An 18,428-nucleotide genomic window follows, 5' to 3' on the forward strand; every position below is an offset into this window, starting at 1 on the left:
TTTGCAATCGCGCGAACTGTGTATAGAGAGCGACAGCACTGATCTGTGAGTGATGATAATTTGTGCACCAATTCCTCTGACATCGTCTTATTAATCGTTAGCTTACTATGCAAACATGACAAGTGAAATCTCCCGCAGCAAGCTTAAACATGTGAGAGGTTGATCGCGCAGAGAATCGCTGAGCTTATGTGAGTGTGTGTGTAAAAGCAGCAGGATATATATTTGACTACGATGACCTGGATGACTGAGAACCTTCACAGACAGATATATATTTTAGTTCTGCTGAGCCAAATAAGACAGGTCAGGGTGAAGAAGTGACAGCCAAAGAAAAGCTTACCACAAAACGGAGAAGTTATGACAAATCAGACTATAAGGCAAAAAGAAAGTGCAGCTTTATGGTTTCATGGACAAAAGAATTTCTGTGGCTGCAATATGACGAGCTAAATAACCAGGGCTGCACATAAGTGGTCCGCAGGTGCGCATTCGCTGTCAAAATAAAAAACACGCACAAGGGTTAGGGTTAAATTTAAAAACTGTATTTTTGAGTTAAAATATATATTTATAATTTTAATAAATGACAAATTAAAAAGGCATGAACATTTTTTTTGTATCGAAAAAATATCGAACCGTGACACCAAAGTATCGAACCGAACCGAACCATGAATTTTGTGTATCGTCGCACCCCTAATTAATATATATATATGGAGACGGAGCAATACTGGAAGAGCATATGGGAGAAGGATGCAACCCATAACGGCAATGCTCAGTGGCTAGTGGATCTGAGGGCAGACCACAGCGACCTCCCTGAACAGGGTCCAGTAACCATCACAGTGGCAGATATCCAAGAAAGGGTCTCCAGTATGAAGAGTTGGACAGCACCAGGGCCCGACATGGTTCACGCCTACTGGCTGAAGAAGCTGACTGCACTCCACGAGCGACTGGCAGCACAAATGAACCAGCTGCTAGTTAACGAGAGACACCCGGAATGGCTAACCGAAGGTCGGACGGTCCTGATCCCCAAGGACCCCAAGAAGGGAGCGGTCCCCTCCAACTACCGACCAATAACCTGCCTCAGTACTACATGGAAGCTCCTGTCAGGCATCATATCGGCTAAGATGAACAGGCACATGGGTCAATACATGAGCGGGACACAGAAAGGAATTGGCAAGAATACCAGAGGTGCAAAACACCAGCTACTGGTAGACAGAACAATCAGCCGAGACTGCAAGACCAGACTGACCAACCTGTGCACTGCCTGGATTGATTACAAGAAGGCCTATGACTCAATGCCCCACAGCTGGATACTGGAATGCCTAGAATTGTACAAGATCAATGGGACCCTAAGAGCCTTCATCAGGAACTCAATGGGGATGTGGCGTACAACACTAGAGGCCAACTCCAAGCCCATAGCACAAGTTACCATCAAGTGCGGGATCTACCAAGGAGATGCTCTGTCCCCACTGCTGTTCTGCATAGGCCTGAACCCCCTCAGTGAGATCATTAACAAGACTGGCTACGGATACCGACTACGGAACGGAGCAGTTGTCAGCCACCTCCTGTACATGGATGACATCAAGCTGTATGCCAAGAGTGAACGAGACATCGATTCACTGATCCACACTACCAGGCTATACAGCAATGACATTGGAATGTCGTTCGGACTGGAGAAGTGTAGTCGGATGGTAACAAAGAGAGGGAAGGTAGTCAGAACTGAGGGGATTGAACTACCAGAAGGCAACATTGCAGACATAGAGGACAGTTACAAGTACCTGGGGATCCCGCAGGCAAATGGGAACCATGAAGAGGCCGCTAGAAAGGCTGCAACCACCAAGTACCTGCAGAGGGTCAGGCAAGTCCTGAGGAGTCAGCTGAATGGTAAGAACAAGATCCGGGCCATCAACACATACGCCCTGCCCGTGATCAGGTACCCTGCTGGGGTAATAGGCTGGCCAAAGGAGGAGATAGAAGCCACTGACATAAAGACAAGAAAGCTCCTGACCATGCATGGAGGGTTTCACCCCAAGTCCAGCACCCTGAGGCTGTACGCTAAGCGGAAGGAAGGGGGCCGGGGACTGGTGAGTGTCAGCACCACAGTCCAGGATGAGACAAGGAACATCCAAGAATACATTGGGAAGATGGCCCCAACTGACCGAGTGCTCAGTGAATACCTCAGGCAGCAGAAACCCAAGAAAGAGGAGGGAGACGAGGAACCATCATGGAAGGACAGGCCCCTGCACGGTATGTACCACCGGCAGATAGAGGAGGTGGCTGATATCCAGAAATCCTACCAGTGGCTGGACAAAGCTGGACTGAAAGACAGCACAGAGGCACTAATCATGGCAGCACAAGAACAAGCTCTGAGTACAAGATCCATAGAGGCTGGGGTCTATCACACCAGGCAAGACCCCAGGTGCAGGCTGTGTAAAGATGCCCCAGAGACAATCCAGCACATAACAGCAGGGTGCAAGATGCTAGCAGGCAAGGCATACATGGAACGCCATAACCAAGTGGCCGGCATAGTGTACAGGAACATCTGTGCCGAGTATAACCTAGAAGTCCCGAGGTCAAAATGGGAGATGCCCCCAAGGGTGGTGGAGAATGACCGAGCTAAGATCCTGTGGGACTTCCAGATACAGACGGACAAAATGGTGGTGGCTAACCAACCGGACATAGTGGTGGTAGACAAACAGAAGAAGACGGCCGTAGTGATCGATGTAGCGGTTCCGAATGACAGCAATATCAGGAAGAAGGAACACGAGAAGCTGGAGAAATACCAAGGGCTCAGAGAAGAGCTCGAGAGGATGTGGAGGGTGAAGGTAACGGTGGTCCCCGTGGTAATCGGAGCACTAGGTGCGGTGACTCCCAAGCTAGGCGAGTGGCTCCAGCAGATCCCAGGAACAACATCGGAGATCTCTGTCCAGAAGAGCGCAGTCCTGGGAACAGCTAAGATACTGCGCAGGACCCTCAAGCTCCCAGGCCTCTGGTAGAGGACCCGAGCTTGAAGGATAAACCGCCCGCAGGGGCGTGCTGGGTGTTTTTTTTATATATATATATATATATATATTCATTCATTCCTAGGACTGCGCTCTTCTGGACGGAGAACTCGGATGTTGTTCCTGGGATCTGTTGGAGCCACTCGTCCAGCTTGGGGGTCACTGTTACCTTTACCTTCCACATCTTCTCCAGCTCTTCTCTGGGCCCTTCGTTCTTCTCCAGCTTCTTGTGTTCCTTCTTCCTGATGTTGTTGTCATTCAGTATCGCTACGTCTATCACTACGACCATGTTCTTCTTTTGTGCAGCACTACTATGTCTGGTTAGCCATCACCAATTTGTCCATCTGTATCTGGAAGTCCCAGAGGATCTTAGCTCGGTCATTCTCCACCACCCTTGGAACAACTGGGACTTGATAACCAATCTCAGATGGGGGTGATGATATCTCCCCTCGGACCTGTCGCCCTGAGTCCCCCTTGCTGCAGCATTTGTGTTGTACCTCTTATTTTATCAGTTTCTCAGATCACTAATTAGGAATTTTGTCCCACTCTTTTTAAAGCATTTCTCAGTCCTGAGTCTGAGATGTAGCTCTTGTTTTTTTGCAGTTTCTCACACTGCTTCCTCCTGGTGAATCGTTCTTGCAGTAAAATGATGCAAAAGTGCTTGTGTGACTGGGTGATGGAAATGATTCCAAATTGTTTGGAAATGGTCTCACAACCGTTCCTAGATACAGTCCCTTTTTATGAACAATGTTGATCAGGTTTAATGTTTCAGGTAAAGCTACCTAATGCTAAGCTAACTAAGCTAAGTGAGTATTATTGATCTTCAGATTGCAAATATTTTCCTAAACTGTCCTTTTCCTTTTTAGAAACCATCCTGATGGGGCATGCAGTGGGGAAATGTGAAAAAATAACTGAAAGTCCTTCAAACCTGAGAGGACGGAGTGTCCTGAGCAACCTGAGCACACGGAGAACCCCGAGGATCTTAGCCCCACCCGCCATGGACACTACGATGTCAATCAGAGACACGAAGACCAAGAAACCATCTAGAATGTTCCAGCTGCTTCTCAGATAGGCAGTTTCCCCCAAATACAGACCCATAGACACCACCTGGGGAGATGAAGGGAGAAATGATGAGGAAATGCAGATGTGAGCAGATGTACACAGGCACACACACTCTTTGATATTCAAATTGCTTACTTAGCTTCTCAAACAGGTATTTCATTTCATATTGGACAGGAGAAGAGACTTAAAAAAATAAAACAGTTGGTTTGTAAGCGAAACTGTGGTTAGAAGGGACACAAGGAAAGAAATAAAAGGCAGTTATTAAAAGAAGACCAGGCAGAAATCATGAGCATACTTCAAAGTGGGAGTAGAATAAAGATTCCATAATGAAAAGAAAACCCTATTTGTTTGTGCCGTTAATCAGCTTTCATGTTGACACCGAATCTTGCTGACCACTGTGACTGGAGCAAAAGTCTATGAATAAAACTCGAGGAAAATAGTTTACAATTTCATTTAGATGTAGAGTAGTCTGCACTGCTGACAGTGCAATGTGCTACTTCAGCAGTCTGGCCAAATCTTCTTATGTCAGGCACTTCCACATTTCGGCTTTACTAACTGCCCAGACACAGAAGCCCAAACATAAAGAAGAGATGTTCATCGAAATCGAGGTATGAACGTCATGCAGTTGTTTTTTCTGGTTGATTGTTCTATCAACTTCTAGTTACAGCGAGATGGGAACTCACAGTCGTAGGAAAACTCCTGAACTACAAAGAAAGGAAACGAGTGAGGTGGGTGGGGAAGATCAAGAATCTTGTATAAACTGTGGGAAAACTACCAGCTGGTGGAATGAAAGACAGACATAAGGGCAAGTGAAAAGCCCCTGAAGTGGCTCAAAAAGACATTTGGAAAGTTTGGGGGAGAAGAGTTGACTTTCAAAGAAAAGTTGCGTGGCAGATGGGTGTAAGCCACATCATTTGACACCTGTCAAATGCTTTCATGGGATGGAGCAACTTCGGTGTTGCTGTCATTTCACAGCAAAACTTGCGAGACGCAGAAAATATAACTAGAGCCAGATTCTGGAACGCTTTTACATTATATTCTGTATCAAGTAAAGTCTTTCAGGCAGAGCATTTATTTTACTATTTTACTACAATGATCACTGTAGGACAAACAACTCCAGCTGCTTATCTCAGCTGTCATTATGTGTCCACACCACATCAAGTTATCGACGCTTGCAAACATTTTTTCTGGTCAGTCGGTGCTGTTTTTGCCACTATTAGCTGTGAGGAATGGGTCACTTTTAAAGCCAGGCTCAAGTGGCTTCACCAGGAGTTTAAATTTCTGGCATTTTTGTGGTGGCATCATTTTCTGCCTCAAAATAAATAAATAAATACGTTTAAAAAAGAAGAAGAAACTTAGTGTCACTCAGGACAAAAAAAAAAGGTAGTTTGACAGTTTTACACCACCAGCCTATCATAGCTGTGTCCAACAAGAATCCTTTTATTATTACTTGTTATTATTATTATTACGGGGCAGCACGGTGGCACGGTGGTTAGCACTGTTGCCGCACAGCAAGAAGGTCCTGAGTTCAATTCCTCCATCAGGCTGGGGTCTTTCTGTGTGGAGTTTGCATGTTCTCCCCGTGTTTGCGTGGGTTCTCTCCGGGTACTCTGGCTTCCTCCCACCGTCCAAAGACATGCAGCTTGTGGGGATAGGTTAATGGATTAATCTAAATTGTCACTAGGTGTGAATGTGCGAGTGAATGTGAGTGTGAATGGTTGTCTGTCCCTATGTGTTAGCCCTGCGACAGACTGGCGACCTGTCCAGGGTGTACCCCGCCTTTCGCCCTATGTCAGCTGGGATAGGCTCCAGCGCCCCCCGCGACCCTGAAAAGGATAAGCGGAAGCGAATGGATGGATGGATGGATATTATTATTACTTATTACTTGTTATTATTACTTGTTACTTTTACATACACAATATGTAAAAATTGTGTATGTTTCTGTTCTGTGTCTTTGTGTCTTGTGTCCTGTTTGTTTGTATATGTGTCTTTCTTGCTGCTGTTACACCCAAATTTCCCCTTGTGGGACAATTCAAGGATTATTCTATTCTGTTTTGGCTGGAGCGTCACATCAGTACATTACATGCAGCTTCATCTCTTTTTAGTTTATTTTTAGGGCTTTTTCTCACTTTTATAAGACCTGGGCTGCTGGACTTGGCTTGTGGCATGTGGTCGCCTGCTTAACCACTGAGTGAAACCAGAGCCCTAATTGGCACCTTTAAAATTCACCATTACAAAAACTCAAATGACAGAAACAAAACAAGAAACACACTAAATAAAAATATGGGAAGCCTGTCCTTCAGCTAACGTGGTGTAAATCATGACTGTGAGTATATATTTTGGGGATTAACACAGATGAGATATGTACAGCAACAAGTTGGTCATGTCCTCTGTGCTCGGTCTATGTTAATGCTTTGAGAATTACAAATCAACTGTTATAGTATTAATAGCAGCCAGCAACACGGAGGCCCCCGTGGGACTACTGGAGTGCTGTGGACCTGCCATTAAGCAGATTAAATACGATAATAAAAATGATAGTAGGTCTATTGTCAAAGCATACTTGTCTCCTCTCACAGCTGTTATCCAGCTCACAGCTTTACAGTAAATTCATTTCTTATTTACACTCAAATTCCAATTGAAATTTAGCTGAAAACGCTGTAATTGTTGCTACAGCGTTTTTTAAATGGATTGTTTAAAAAGGAAGCTCTGATTACACCTACAGGAGCTGCTCACACACAGAAACCCAGGTCATGAAGCCCCCAGTGCACATTTTCTGTGCTGACACTCACAGAATCAGAAACCCTTTAAACAGAGCCGGTCTGGAGTTTCAGTACTGGGGTAACTGGGATCTAACAGCTGTATTAGCCTGTCATGGATTTGAGCCTCAGTAAAAACACAAAATACTTTAACACAATACTTTAACCATAATGATAAGCTGAGCATAGTTTTAGTACACTATTTCCCACTTTAGCCTTCCCACACTACAAACCAGCTCCTCCCTGAGTGTTTGACAGAGACACTGCTGCCTGCTCTGTTCTCGCGCTCTCTTAGGCTTTCTACAAGTGTACGTGAAACAATGAGGAGTTCCCCAGAGCCATCTCCCTTCAAATTGAAGTCATGTGCCAGCACACATTAACAAGTTAAATGACTTATTTCCAGTTTTTCTGAAGCTTTATTTATTTATTAAAAAAAACATTTTTGGGGGAAATAGTACTCAGGTCCCCTGATACAGAACGCTCACATGCTGTTTTGGGCAACTCCTCGTTTCTCTGAATTTTCAGTAATGGGGGTGTAGAGTGCAAAGACCCACAAGAACACAATAATTGCTACATTAATGGGAAAAATAGCAAGTTGAAATGAACCTGAAATTGCCTTTAATCTTTCCTGGCTGTGCACGTCTCAGTCCACCTTTCAAACTGAAGGATGTTTGGCGCTAACATTAGTCTGCTAATACCAAAAAGAAGAACAACTTAAGAGTCCTAATGGAAGGAGTTCTGACAAGCAAATGCTGTGAAGATGCTGGAGAGCACTTTAGTAAATGGCTTTCATTGTGCCTAGATTCGAGATAGAGACATATAGAGAGTCTTATGTCAGGATATAGCTCAGAAAAACTTGCTGAGTAATGCTACTTAGAGCTAAGAAGTCTGCCTGTTTTGACAGAGTTTCTTTCAGCCTTTGTTAGTGAGCTGCTAAGAAAGTGTTACGAAGCGGCTCTGAAAGAAAAAAAATTGCTAATGTGTAGCATCAGCTTAAAGCTTGATGCTGTTCAGTTCAGAGCTGGACGTGCTGGGAGAAGCAAAAAAGAAATAAAAGAAAAAAAAAGAAAAATCAATCAAAAGGGGAAATTGTAAGAAATATGAATCGTTGCAATGAGAAAAACAAAACAAAAACACAGTGACTTTAAATTGAATACATAAAAATAAATCAGTCCTATAGTAGTTTACAGAATCACAGCTGATTCTTACACTGGGTTTAGGGTTAAAGAAGGGATTAGTTATGCAAGCACAATTTATATTAACGGTAAGGTTTTAAAAAAAACGATGCCAGTGTCATAAATCCTTCCCGAAGTAATGAAAACACAGTCCTCTGTGTGTGTGTGTGTGTGTGTGTGTGTGTGTGTGTGTGTGTGTGTGTGTGTGTGTGTGTGTGTGTGCGAGATAGGGAGAGGAACTGGGAGGGCGAAAGATAACAGATGTACCCCCTGTTTCTAATCAGAGTCTGATGTTCAAGGTCAGGCTCGCCGTGTGCAGGTAACAGTGTTTACACTGATTGCTGCTACTCATGTATGGGCTGTGCGCAAGTGTGTGAGTGTGAGGAGATGAGAGCGGGTCGTGTGTGTGATGGGGCGTGTTTAGAAAAAGAAACTGTAATTAGTGTGGTTGCTTGATTAGAGCTCCACTGAGAGAGATCAGACTGACCAGACTGGAACAACAGATTAGACAGCAACAGGAGGGGTGGGAAAGAGAAACGGAGAAAAGATGACGGGAGGGTGAGACAGAAAAGGACAAGACAGTCTAATGTGACGTTTTGCTCAAATAATTATAAAAAGAAAAAGCACACAGCACTACAGGAAATCTTTTTTTTCCCTCTAAGCATTAACAGAAATGCAAAGACAGAAAAAAACTGTCAAAAGAGGAAAGAAGACAGAGGTGAAGACCTTCCCCAAAACAGTCAGACGTCACCCATCCAACGCTGGCAGGAACAAACAGTGTAACCAGAGCGACAAAACAATAAACAGCGTTTACACTTTATGGGAATGCAACTGAATAAATAAGTCTGTAAAGGGCAGGTTTGTCTGCTGAGATAAGAAAACATAGGTCTGCTCAATATGGTGACGCTGGAGTTCATAGCTGTTATGAATGGCCATCCGCCAAGACAATGTGGAAAAGTGTTTATGTTGTTCTTCTCACTTTCATTTTCTTAAAGTAAACTATGTGCTCAGACAGAATAAACACTGCTACACATACATCAAGGAATACAAACTACATCTAAAATAAATCTTATGTATCCAACAAATACATCCATTCATTCGCTTCCGCTTATCCTTTTTCAGGGTCGCTGGAGCCTATCCCAGCTGTCATAGCTGTATGTATAGGTACACCCTGGACAGGTCGCCAGTCTGTCGCAGGGACAACACACATTCACTCGCACATAGTGGCAATTTGGATTATCCAATTAACCTATCCCCACAAGTTGCATGTCTTTGGACTGTGGGAGGAAGCCGGAGTACCCGAACCCACGCAAACACGGGGAGAATATGCAACCTCCACACAGAAAGACCCCGGCCTGATGGTGGAATTGAACTCAGGACCTCCTTGCTGTGCGGCAACAGTGCTAACCACCGTGCCACCGTGCTGCTTCCAACAAATACAGCTGAACAATAATGTTATGTGATCTTCAGAGACTAGTTCCCTGATTTATGACAATCCAAAGGGCAAAAGACAAACTCTAGCAGTCAAACCTGAGTACTGAGTATTTCAGTCACCTTTCTCACTCACTATGTGTTAATACAGCGATCCCGGTCCGTGAGTCTTTGGTACCGGGAGAGTTGAGGCTCGTGTGTGAAATTTATGTTTTTGCGGGTTTTTTCCCCATTTTTTAGAGTTATTTTTTTATCGTTTTTAACGTTAACTCGGTTTCCCTGGGTCTTTTCCCATGTGTTATGAATAAATCTTCTTTTTTTTGGTACAGGTACTTATTTTGTTGTATTTATCTGCCACACCTTAAAGGCCGGTTAGTGAAAATATTGTTGAAAATAAACCAGTCCATGGTGCAAAAAAGGTTGGGGACCGCTGCGTTAACAGACCTCTCTGCAATGAATCATACTTGTTATTAACCTCTGTCTCTCTTCCACAGCATGTCTTTTATCCCGTCTTCCTTCTCTCACCCCAACCGGTCGCAGCAGATGGCCCCGCCCCTCCCTGAGCCTGGTTCTGCCGGAGGTTTCTTCCTGTTAAAAGGAAGTTTTTCCTTGCCAGTGTCGTCAAAGTGCTTGGTCATAGAGGGTCATATGATTGTTGTTTTTTTCTCTGTATGTATTATTGTAGGTCTACCTTACAATATCTATCTAGCTAGCTAGCTAGCTATCTATCTGACCCTGAATGGATTAGAGAAAATCCAAATGCAAAATAAAGCCAGACTTGTCTACATAACTCTTATTTTTCAGTCATTGTGCTCTGTAGTGTAAACACTGTTAAACACATATGCTTTCCGTGAGAGGCAACACTCACCTCTCCATCATCAAAACACTAAAAGATGGAAGATCTGTTTGGGAAAAATGGTGTTCCAAGGTGCAGCCAGGCTGTTCTGGCGACATGTGCAACGTGAAGATTTCACATGCTGCCAGAACAGCAGCTGTCTTCATTAGTATTTTAAAGTGTTTGGAAAAGGAAAATGAGCAAGCTCATAACACATTTGAGAGTGCAAATAAGCAGCACATGGAAAGACAAAAATAAAGCTAAACTAATTAAATTACAAAGGAAGGCCCTGAATTTGAAATTAATCAAATGAATGTCGCACAGAAGATAAAGAAACTGAAGAGCGGAGATTTGAATGAAGGAATGGAAGTTAAAAAAAGAAAGAAAAAAACTTGAAGATGTACGATACATAACAGCGAATGCAGCTCAATCTGGGGCAGCTGCATAAATGTGCACATGTGAACTCTGCGCTGCTACAGCAATGAGATGATCTCCACATCATTGTGCTGCACATGCCCTCATTATCCCTGGTAATAAATAAATCACTACAGGATTTCTACCATTGTGGAAAAGGCCTGAAGACACATGGGCCTCAATAATGGATGATGTCTTCTGGACAGCAGATCAGTGGATTAAAAAGATAATGCGTATGTGCACTGGTTGATTGGAAGGCCAGGAGCAGCTAAAGGATAGCTTAAGAGTGATAGCCTTCTAACTAACTTCATTATCTGGATGTGCATCGCTAATGGGGCATGTGCAACTGATTAATACGTAGGTTGCAGAAAGAAGTAGGAAAGGAAGGTAAAGATTGATTTTTTAAGACAACAGTAGAAGAAAGAATCCACAGGATGAGACAAATGTTTTAAAAAAGAATACAACGTGGACAGTAGCATGGAAATGAGATGAAAGACGAATCATTTTGGTGAGAAAGGAGACGAGAAGATTTCAGGAAGAGGGAAAGACAAGCAGAATAATAGAGATGGACTGAAAAAAAGAGGAGAGACTGGATAGGATGTCAAAGAAGGAAACCGAGATATGTAAGGAAGGCATAAAAGAGCAAGAAAAAAGAGCAAAAGGGGTTTTACCTTGAGAGTCATCTCCCCAACGAAGATGGCAGTAAAGATGTAGTTGGAAATGGTAAGAAACAGTCTTTCCTGTAACAAAAGGGGCACAAAAAAATCAAGGAGAAACTGTTTGATTTATTAGAAAAGAAGAGAATGATTAAGAGAGACAAGCAGAGGTGGCAGATTAAAGCCAGAAAAAGCCGTTTCAGAAATGATGACTTTGGCTTGAGTGAGAGGCTTTTAAGAAGGACACGAGCGAATCAATGTTTGTCACTGATCGCATTAGTCAGGGTTTTGTTAAAATTCCATCAAAATGAAATGCCAAACAAGTAAGAGTTGCTGTGCTTTAATTCGAAAGTTTTCATTTCACTTGATCACTTTCCTTGCAAAGGGCTCACTGTTCAATAATTCAGTGTTGCTTAATTACAGGAAGTGGCTTGAGGCCAGAATGCAGTAAGAACTTAAAGTAAGTGGGATTCTGATACTGATTTTTCTATATTTAACTGCTTGTTGTCAACGAAGGAGTGAAAGGTACTTTTACCTGGATGGTAACAATTCCCCTGCTTTATTTGTACGTTCATTTGCTCTTTGTAAGCGAGCAGTCTCTCATTTTTATGACGGTTTCATTTCAATGGAGAAAGACAGAATATCACCAAAAAATGATAAAAAGCCCCACACTACATAAAGTTACACATCCCTATGGTGAAGCACGGAGGAGGAATCATTATGCTTTGGGCCTGTTTTTCTGATAAGGGTACAAAATGACTTCACTGCACCGAGGGTCCAAATGCCATAAAATCCTGGATGAGAACTGGCTGCTCTCAGCCACAACATTAATGTAGATAGGTCTTCCAGCATGACCTAAAACACACCACCCCAGCAATAAAGAAGCGGCACGTTAAGGTCAAAAACCTAAATAATTTAGAGAGTTCTGTAAAGAGGAGTGGGCCATCCTGAGATGCGTGCAAATCTGGTGACCAACTACAAGAAATGTGTTACTGCTGTGCTTGCTAACAATGTCTCTCCACCAAGCACAAGTCATGTTTTGTTTACTTCTTTCACTCAATGACATGCAAATCATTTTAGAATTTCTATGTAAAGTATCTTTTTCTGCATTTTTGGTTGATCTATCGCTCTCCATTAAAATGAAACACCCACGTGTACATATAAATCTACAGACACACACATACACAGCATGCTTCTTGCTCTGTTTAGTACATGTTGAGTAGCAGTATTTGGAAATATCCACCATGAATTCAAAGCGATTCCTCTTACCAGGCTACCTTGAAGAATCTTTGGCCTCTCCAGAGCCACTGTGATGCAATTGAGGAATATGAAGGCCAGCACCACGTAGTCAAAGAGTTTATGGGCAATAACAGATTGGCAGAGCAGTCTGAACCTAACAAAAGGAAAGCAAAATTGACATGACAGAACATAAAAGATATGTAAACGGGAAAAGGTAACAGATTTTCTCCAATAGTTTGTGTTCCTTTGTTAACATATGTCACATATAAGAAATCCCAAAGGTAATTATTTTATGAGTGAAAGAAAACACAATTTTATCTTTTTGCAGTATTTCATGTGATGCAAATCTAGCAAGAGAACTCATCCATAACGCAATTTCATCACATTGAAATCATCTGGGTTTTTTTTCATTGGTCAACATCTTAACCCTCATAAAAAGCTGCAAAGTTCCTTCCAACTACTACGGATCTTATTAACCAGTGTAGGTTATTTTTTATGTAGATATATTAGCGTGAATGAAACTAGAATGAAGAACAACGTAAAAAAATGTTTGGCCTCATGATCTGGGGGACAATACCAGGAGTTACCAGACTTTATAGTAGTTATTAGCACTAGTTCACTTGTTTACTCTTCCCTTGTTATATCTTCAGTATCTTGAGTACTAGCAGTTGTTTAAATAGCCTGACCAGTATTCAGGGGACTTGCACTGCACATTTGTGTGTTTGCTCCAAAAAAGTTACAGGAAGGGTGCCGGGTGGTCAAACTGTCAGCTATAGAACCAGTAAAGAAAACATGCGGGTCCAGAGTGAAGCCCTCACGCACCCAATCTCACGTCATCTGCAGGCTCTGATGGGAACTGAATACACCGACTGCTGCACTCGCTCTCTTGGCGAGGAGATCGATGTGCTAATCTGAATGCTTTTCCTCAAGACCTGGCAACTCTGTCTCTTTATCTATTGATTCAAATCTGGCAACTCTGTCCCCCCGATATTGATCATCACCAGCGGCTGTGTTGGCGTAAGCACTTACCCTACCCGAGACACAACTTTTAATGTTGGTTTCTTTCTCCTTCAGTATGTTTGCCTCTATTGCTTGTTAGAGTGAACACAAATGATCTTGACAAAACATGTGCACTCACACACATACACACGCTTACACGCTCCCACACGGACATATGCAAAGTCATCCAAACACATGTACAACCAAGCAACAAGACTTTACCGGCGATACGGTCTGACGCCATCCTCACACACATACACACAGCCTTTGCTTGACAGATGGCACCTGCCAGGATGCCAAAACACAGCCCTGGGGCCCGGCTTCCCTTAAGTAGCTATCAGCACGCAGGGAATCAAGTGAGTGAGCGAAAGAAAGACTGAGTGATTTTTCTTTCATGTTGCTTTCAGGGAAGTTTCTACCGGCAATGAATTGAATTCTGACGGAAAACACAGCCCAGACTACCGCTCTGTCTTCAGAAAAAAAATGCTTTAGGAGGAGAATAACACAGTGACATCACTTTAACAAGCTATTTGTGAAACCAGGAGTTTTCTCTGTGGAAACAACACTCTGGCTATGCATCTTGTTGTTGTTCTACATTATCCAGCTAGAGCTGAAAACATTCGCAGACGTTTATTTTTCAGGGCCATTGGTCTTGCTTGATGAGCCTTTTTCCCCACACCCTCTTTGTCTCCATAGAGCCTTGGTAAAACCACTTTGCCAGAGCAAACAATTACAAGTATTAGCACATTAAGAGACATGCTTGTCTCTTTGTATGTCTCTCGCTAAAAGGTTGCATTTGTTGTACATTTCAAAGCCCACATACAGAATGTTTTGAATTCTACAGTCATTTAAAGAAGTTCATTCGGGAAGATTTCTTTTCTCAGTTTAAATATAAAAAGCTGAAAAAAACACGTCATCAGGACAGCGTTCGATCTGCGTGACCGACTCTGGTTTGGCAGCACATGCAAACAACCCTGTCATTAGATTTGAATTTGCACCTAAATCTGTGTTGCACTCACTTATTCTGAGGGGAGAACATGTAGACTGACCACTCCTCTCTGGTTTCACACCAGTCTGGCTTATACACCTCCATCATCTTCTGGATACGGAAGCACAAACTCTTCATTGGAGAGGAGGGAAAATACAGAAGAGGAATTAGCATTGATTTCTCTGAATTATTAGAATATTGATACTTTTCTGGTCAGAATATATGCCTTATTCTATCAGGAATAGTGCTATATAAATGCAATCCATCATTATTATTATTATTATTATTATTATTATTATTATTATTATTATTAATAATATTATTAATATCAACCAAAGTAGAATACATGAATTACTATTCTCTAAGATGGCTTCAGTGTGTTTGTAGACAAAGTAACAGTAAGTGCAAAGTCACTGCTGCCACAAATTCCTGCACCAAATCCTAAAATAATGATGATTTATGTCTTGTTTTGGTTTTCAGTATAATCAGGGCATTTTGGGAAAACCTCTATTTATATAAAGAATCTCTATTTATCGACCACAAGCAGCATGACTGAGCAAAGCCCCGAAGGCCCTCTCTTATTTCACTGCAGAAACAACAACAACAAACACATTCTCGACTCCTTCGTTTCTCATCTCTACCTGACACCTTCTGCACCACCTATAGCATTACCAAACTAAAGTGGCACCATATTATCTTAAAGTTTGTGTGAACTAAGCAGCAAACGTTGAAGTTAGATGGTTAAACTGCTAATGATGGGTTCAGCACCATGAGCTGCTGTTGCTAGGGTTTCTGAACTTGACCCATCCACTAACATGACAATAGTATAAATACTGGAGCAGAAGTTGGAAAAAAGTTACTATAGTCACCTCATATCATTACAGTCTACAGTTTGCTATTTAGCTAGATCTTTCCTTCACCAACAACCATGCATCTTCCTTAATGCCTGGATTTCTGAGTAATAATGAGATAAAGAAGAATTAAGGGAGTTTCTATGGTTATTCCTGTTTATCAATACAGCTATAACAAGGACCTGCTGCTTATCATTGAAAATCGATCACAGTAAATGAACCACTGCGCTTCAGGGAGCTGGTAGTAAACCACTTACATAGTCTGTTTCTTCATCAAGGTCTGTTCTGTCCTTGCGTGCATTGACTTGAGGGAAAACCTCAACCATAAGCTGAGTGTGGGGACCTGGTGCCTTGCCATTACAGTCCCGGTGATCCACTCCTAAACCGCTGCCGGCCACAGACCCTCCTGTAATGGAGCCCCCCGCTCCAGACCCACTCCTTTTGCCAGCGTCTGGGTGGATGGGAGGAAGGCCTGGCGGCTGTCCACCTGCCCGAAACAATTCAGGGAGTTCGAGGGAAAGAGCCCGCCGATCTCTCCTTGCAGCAAAATGCCTGGAGAGGAAAAATGGGGGCGGAGGTGGATGATGAGGGGGCAGAGGATGATGGGAGTGGGCTGGGTGGGAAAGAAGGGACTCCTGCTCTGGCGCAAAGGTGTAGGAGTGGGGAGAGCGGGTGCTGTGCAAGCGGAGGCTGCCTCCCACTGGAGGTAATCCGCTGAACCCATAGCTCCTTCGACCTAGGCTGTTTGAGCTAGACCTGCAGAGCACAAGTGATTAAAGGTACAATTAAAAGGTCATACATATTCATGAACGGCTTGTAAAATGTCAGTAGAACTGTATCAACAGAAGGCGATCAATACTGTTTTATAAAGTTTTATGTGCTAAGCATTTAGACTCGAAGCTAATAGGAAAATAAAATAACATCAAAGGTCTGATGTTTCCAAGGAGGTAATTACAGCTTAATGGTTCTGGAAGTTCATTAAGACAACAGCTGGAATCAGTGGTTGCAACTGAATTTAACTGTGTACCTGCGACTCCATCCAGACTGCGGAGGGAACGGACGCCCCCAGTTGTGGTAGTTGGAACTGCGACCGTGGCGCTAAAAGAGAAACGCAGCATTTCAGAGAAGTTTCTGATCCACTGAATGTCTCTCAGTGAGGTGTCAAAGACCCAAACACCCCAAAATTAGCAATGACAAATAAAAACTAAGTCCTAAAAAAATTGTTCACTCCTAGAATTTAATATTTTTAATTCAATGGATGATTGTATCACCTCTAGAGCGATCGACTTTCTTTCTGCAATGACTTTTTCGGTACTTACAGTATTCCAGCCAGAGACTAATGTCACTAAAACATTGGTTAAAAGGAAAATGGAACGGAAACAAGAGCGCGGCTGTTAGTGTATGTCAATTATCCACAAATTAAACAACAAATATAAAACAGCTGAACAAACGAAGTATAAATTGAGCTTTTTAAAAATAAGATTGCAGTGCACTGCAGGTTGTCATCTACTTTAATATACAAACCCCAAAGTGCCAGTTCCACTTAAAGGAACACCAACAGTTCTTTTTGTTTCCGCATGTCTAACCCTCTGAGCCTGATGGTTCTAATTATATGTTTTACCCTCGGAAATGTACATGTTGCCAATCAAAACCCGAGCCAGAGAATCTATGCATCGTCCTCTAAATAAACTGTAGCGAAGCATGAAAGCTAAATGTTAAGTAACACTTGAGTCCACACAGAGCTGCACTGCAGATCGCCCAAGAAGAACGGCGAGTGACAGACACCAGCTGCTGCCTTCACTTGCAAGCATATTGTAGCAGTTACAACTTTCTGTAAATCTGATCTAAAGGTCACTGGCTATAGATAGTTGTCATCAAAGCAAACAAATAACCACATGAACGATACATTTATATCACACACATTAGATTACACACATCTACTGCACAGTTAAACAACATGCAAACACTCTACAGGAACGTTTGTGTTGAGGCTCATTCTTTTCTAGCAATATACAACGTTAGAGTGATGAATTTCCATCACAGCCGACAAACACATCATCTCATAGTCTGAGTGTCATTTCGTGGGGGAAAAAAATAGATAAAAAGTGGTTCCTGACAAAACTTCAACCAAAAACACAACATTTATACACAGCTCTCTCGAACGCTTATTAGTTGAGTGATGTAACCGGTGCCTACTGATATCAATAAACCTGGAGTGCTGTGAGAGAAGAGGAGGAGACTTCACAGTGAAGTGGATCTCGCACACCCACCGTGTTTAACATCGTAACCTTTGCGGTTGCTAAACCACAGACTTTCATCTCACATGTTTTCACTGCCCTTTTTTTTTTATTACTGAATCATCCTTCCTGTTTGTCTCCATCACCATCTCTCTCTCTCTGCTCCGTCTTTTTTTCCTCCCCTCTACTTCTCCCTGTCGCCTTTTTTCCCTTCTTTCTCCCACAGTTTCTCTGCGGATGAACAGAAGAAGGGAACAGTCAATTAATAGAAGTTACCATGGCAACTGTATGCCGAGCCAGCCCTTGTAGAACTGTTTCAGTTTTTCTTCAGTTCTGGTTCAGTGGACACAACAATAGGGGAATTCCTGCTGTGGATTTTTGTATACTATATATATATTACTGAATGTTTACAGGATGGTGCAAATAAATTGTCATTTATTAGCCTTAATTGCAAGCTTTTTTCACACATAAATGTCACCCATAAATAAATAGCAAAAGAGTGCTATGAAATTCTAAGATGCCATATAATAAGATTTGCAAGAATGTGCCTACTGCATGAGGTGTGGTCATAAAGTCTGCTTGCAGCATGGATGCTATTACTATTGGTGCTTCAGATACATCAGGTCAAGAGTGCAAGAAGCATGCACACTGGTTTATTGACTTTCAAGGGGTTGTGCACAGTGAATTCAATTCATTTCAATTCAGTTCAATTTTATCGATATAGAGCCAATTCACAGCAGCGGTTTTCTCGAGGCACTTTATATTGTCTCTCCTGAGGCTGCTCGGGTGGTG

The 18,428-nt window shown here is 42.6% G+C and overlaps 1 protein-coding gene across 1 annotated transcript in view; it reads right to left on the bottom strand.

The window, feature by feature from the left end:
* LOC146667543 (voltage-dependent T-type calcium channel subunit alpha-1I-like) overlaps window positions 1-18,428 on the bottom strand; it is a 169,517-nt gene that overhangs the window by 53,873 nt on the left and 97,216 nt on the right. The window contains exons 15-20 of the mRNA XM_085408336.1: window positions 16,427-16,497; window positions 15,657-16,155; window positions 14,580-14,680; window positions 12,592-12,715; window positions 11,338-11,406; window positions 3,922-4,100 (exon numbers count right to left, since the gene is read on the bottom strand). Coding sequence (XP_085264462.1) covers window positions 3,922-4,100; window positions 11,338-11,406; window positions 12,592-12,715; window positions 14,580-14,680; window positions 15,657-16,155; window positions 16,427-16,497 — 1,043 coding nt within the window. The remainder of the gene's footprint in view (window positions 1-3,921; window positions 4,101-11,337; window positions 11,407-12,591; window positions 12,716-14,579; window positions 14,681-15,656; window positions 16,156-16,426; window positions 16,498-18,428) is intronic.

Source organism: Rhamphochromis longiceps, linkage group LG6 (genome assembly GCF_057381845.1).
Source record: "Rhamphochromis longiceps isolate RC_006_pf linkage group LG6, R_longiceps_female_GT1.1, whole genome shotgun sequence".
Taxonomy (NCBI): domain Eukaryota; kingdom Metazoa; phylum Chordata; class Actinopteri; order Cichliformes; family Cichlidae; genus Rhamphochromis; species Rhamphochromis longiceps.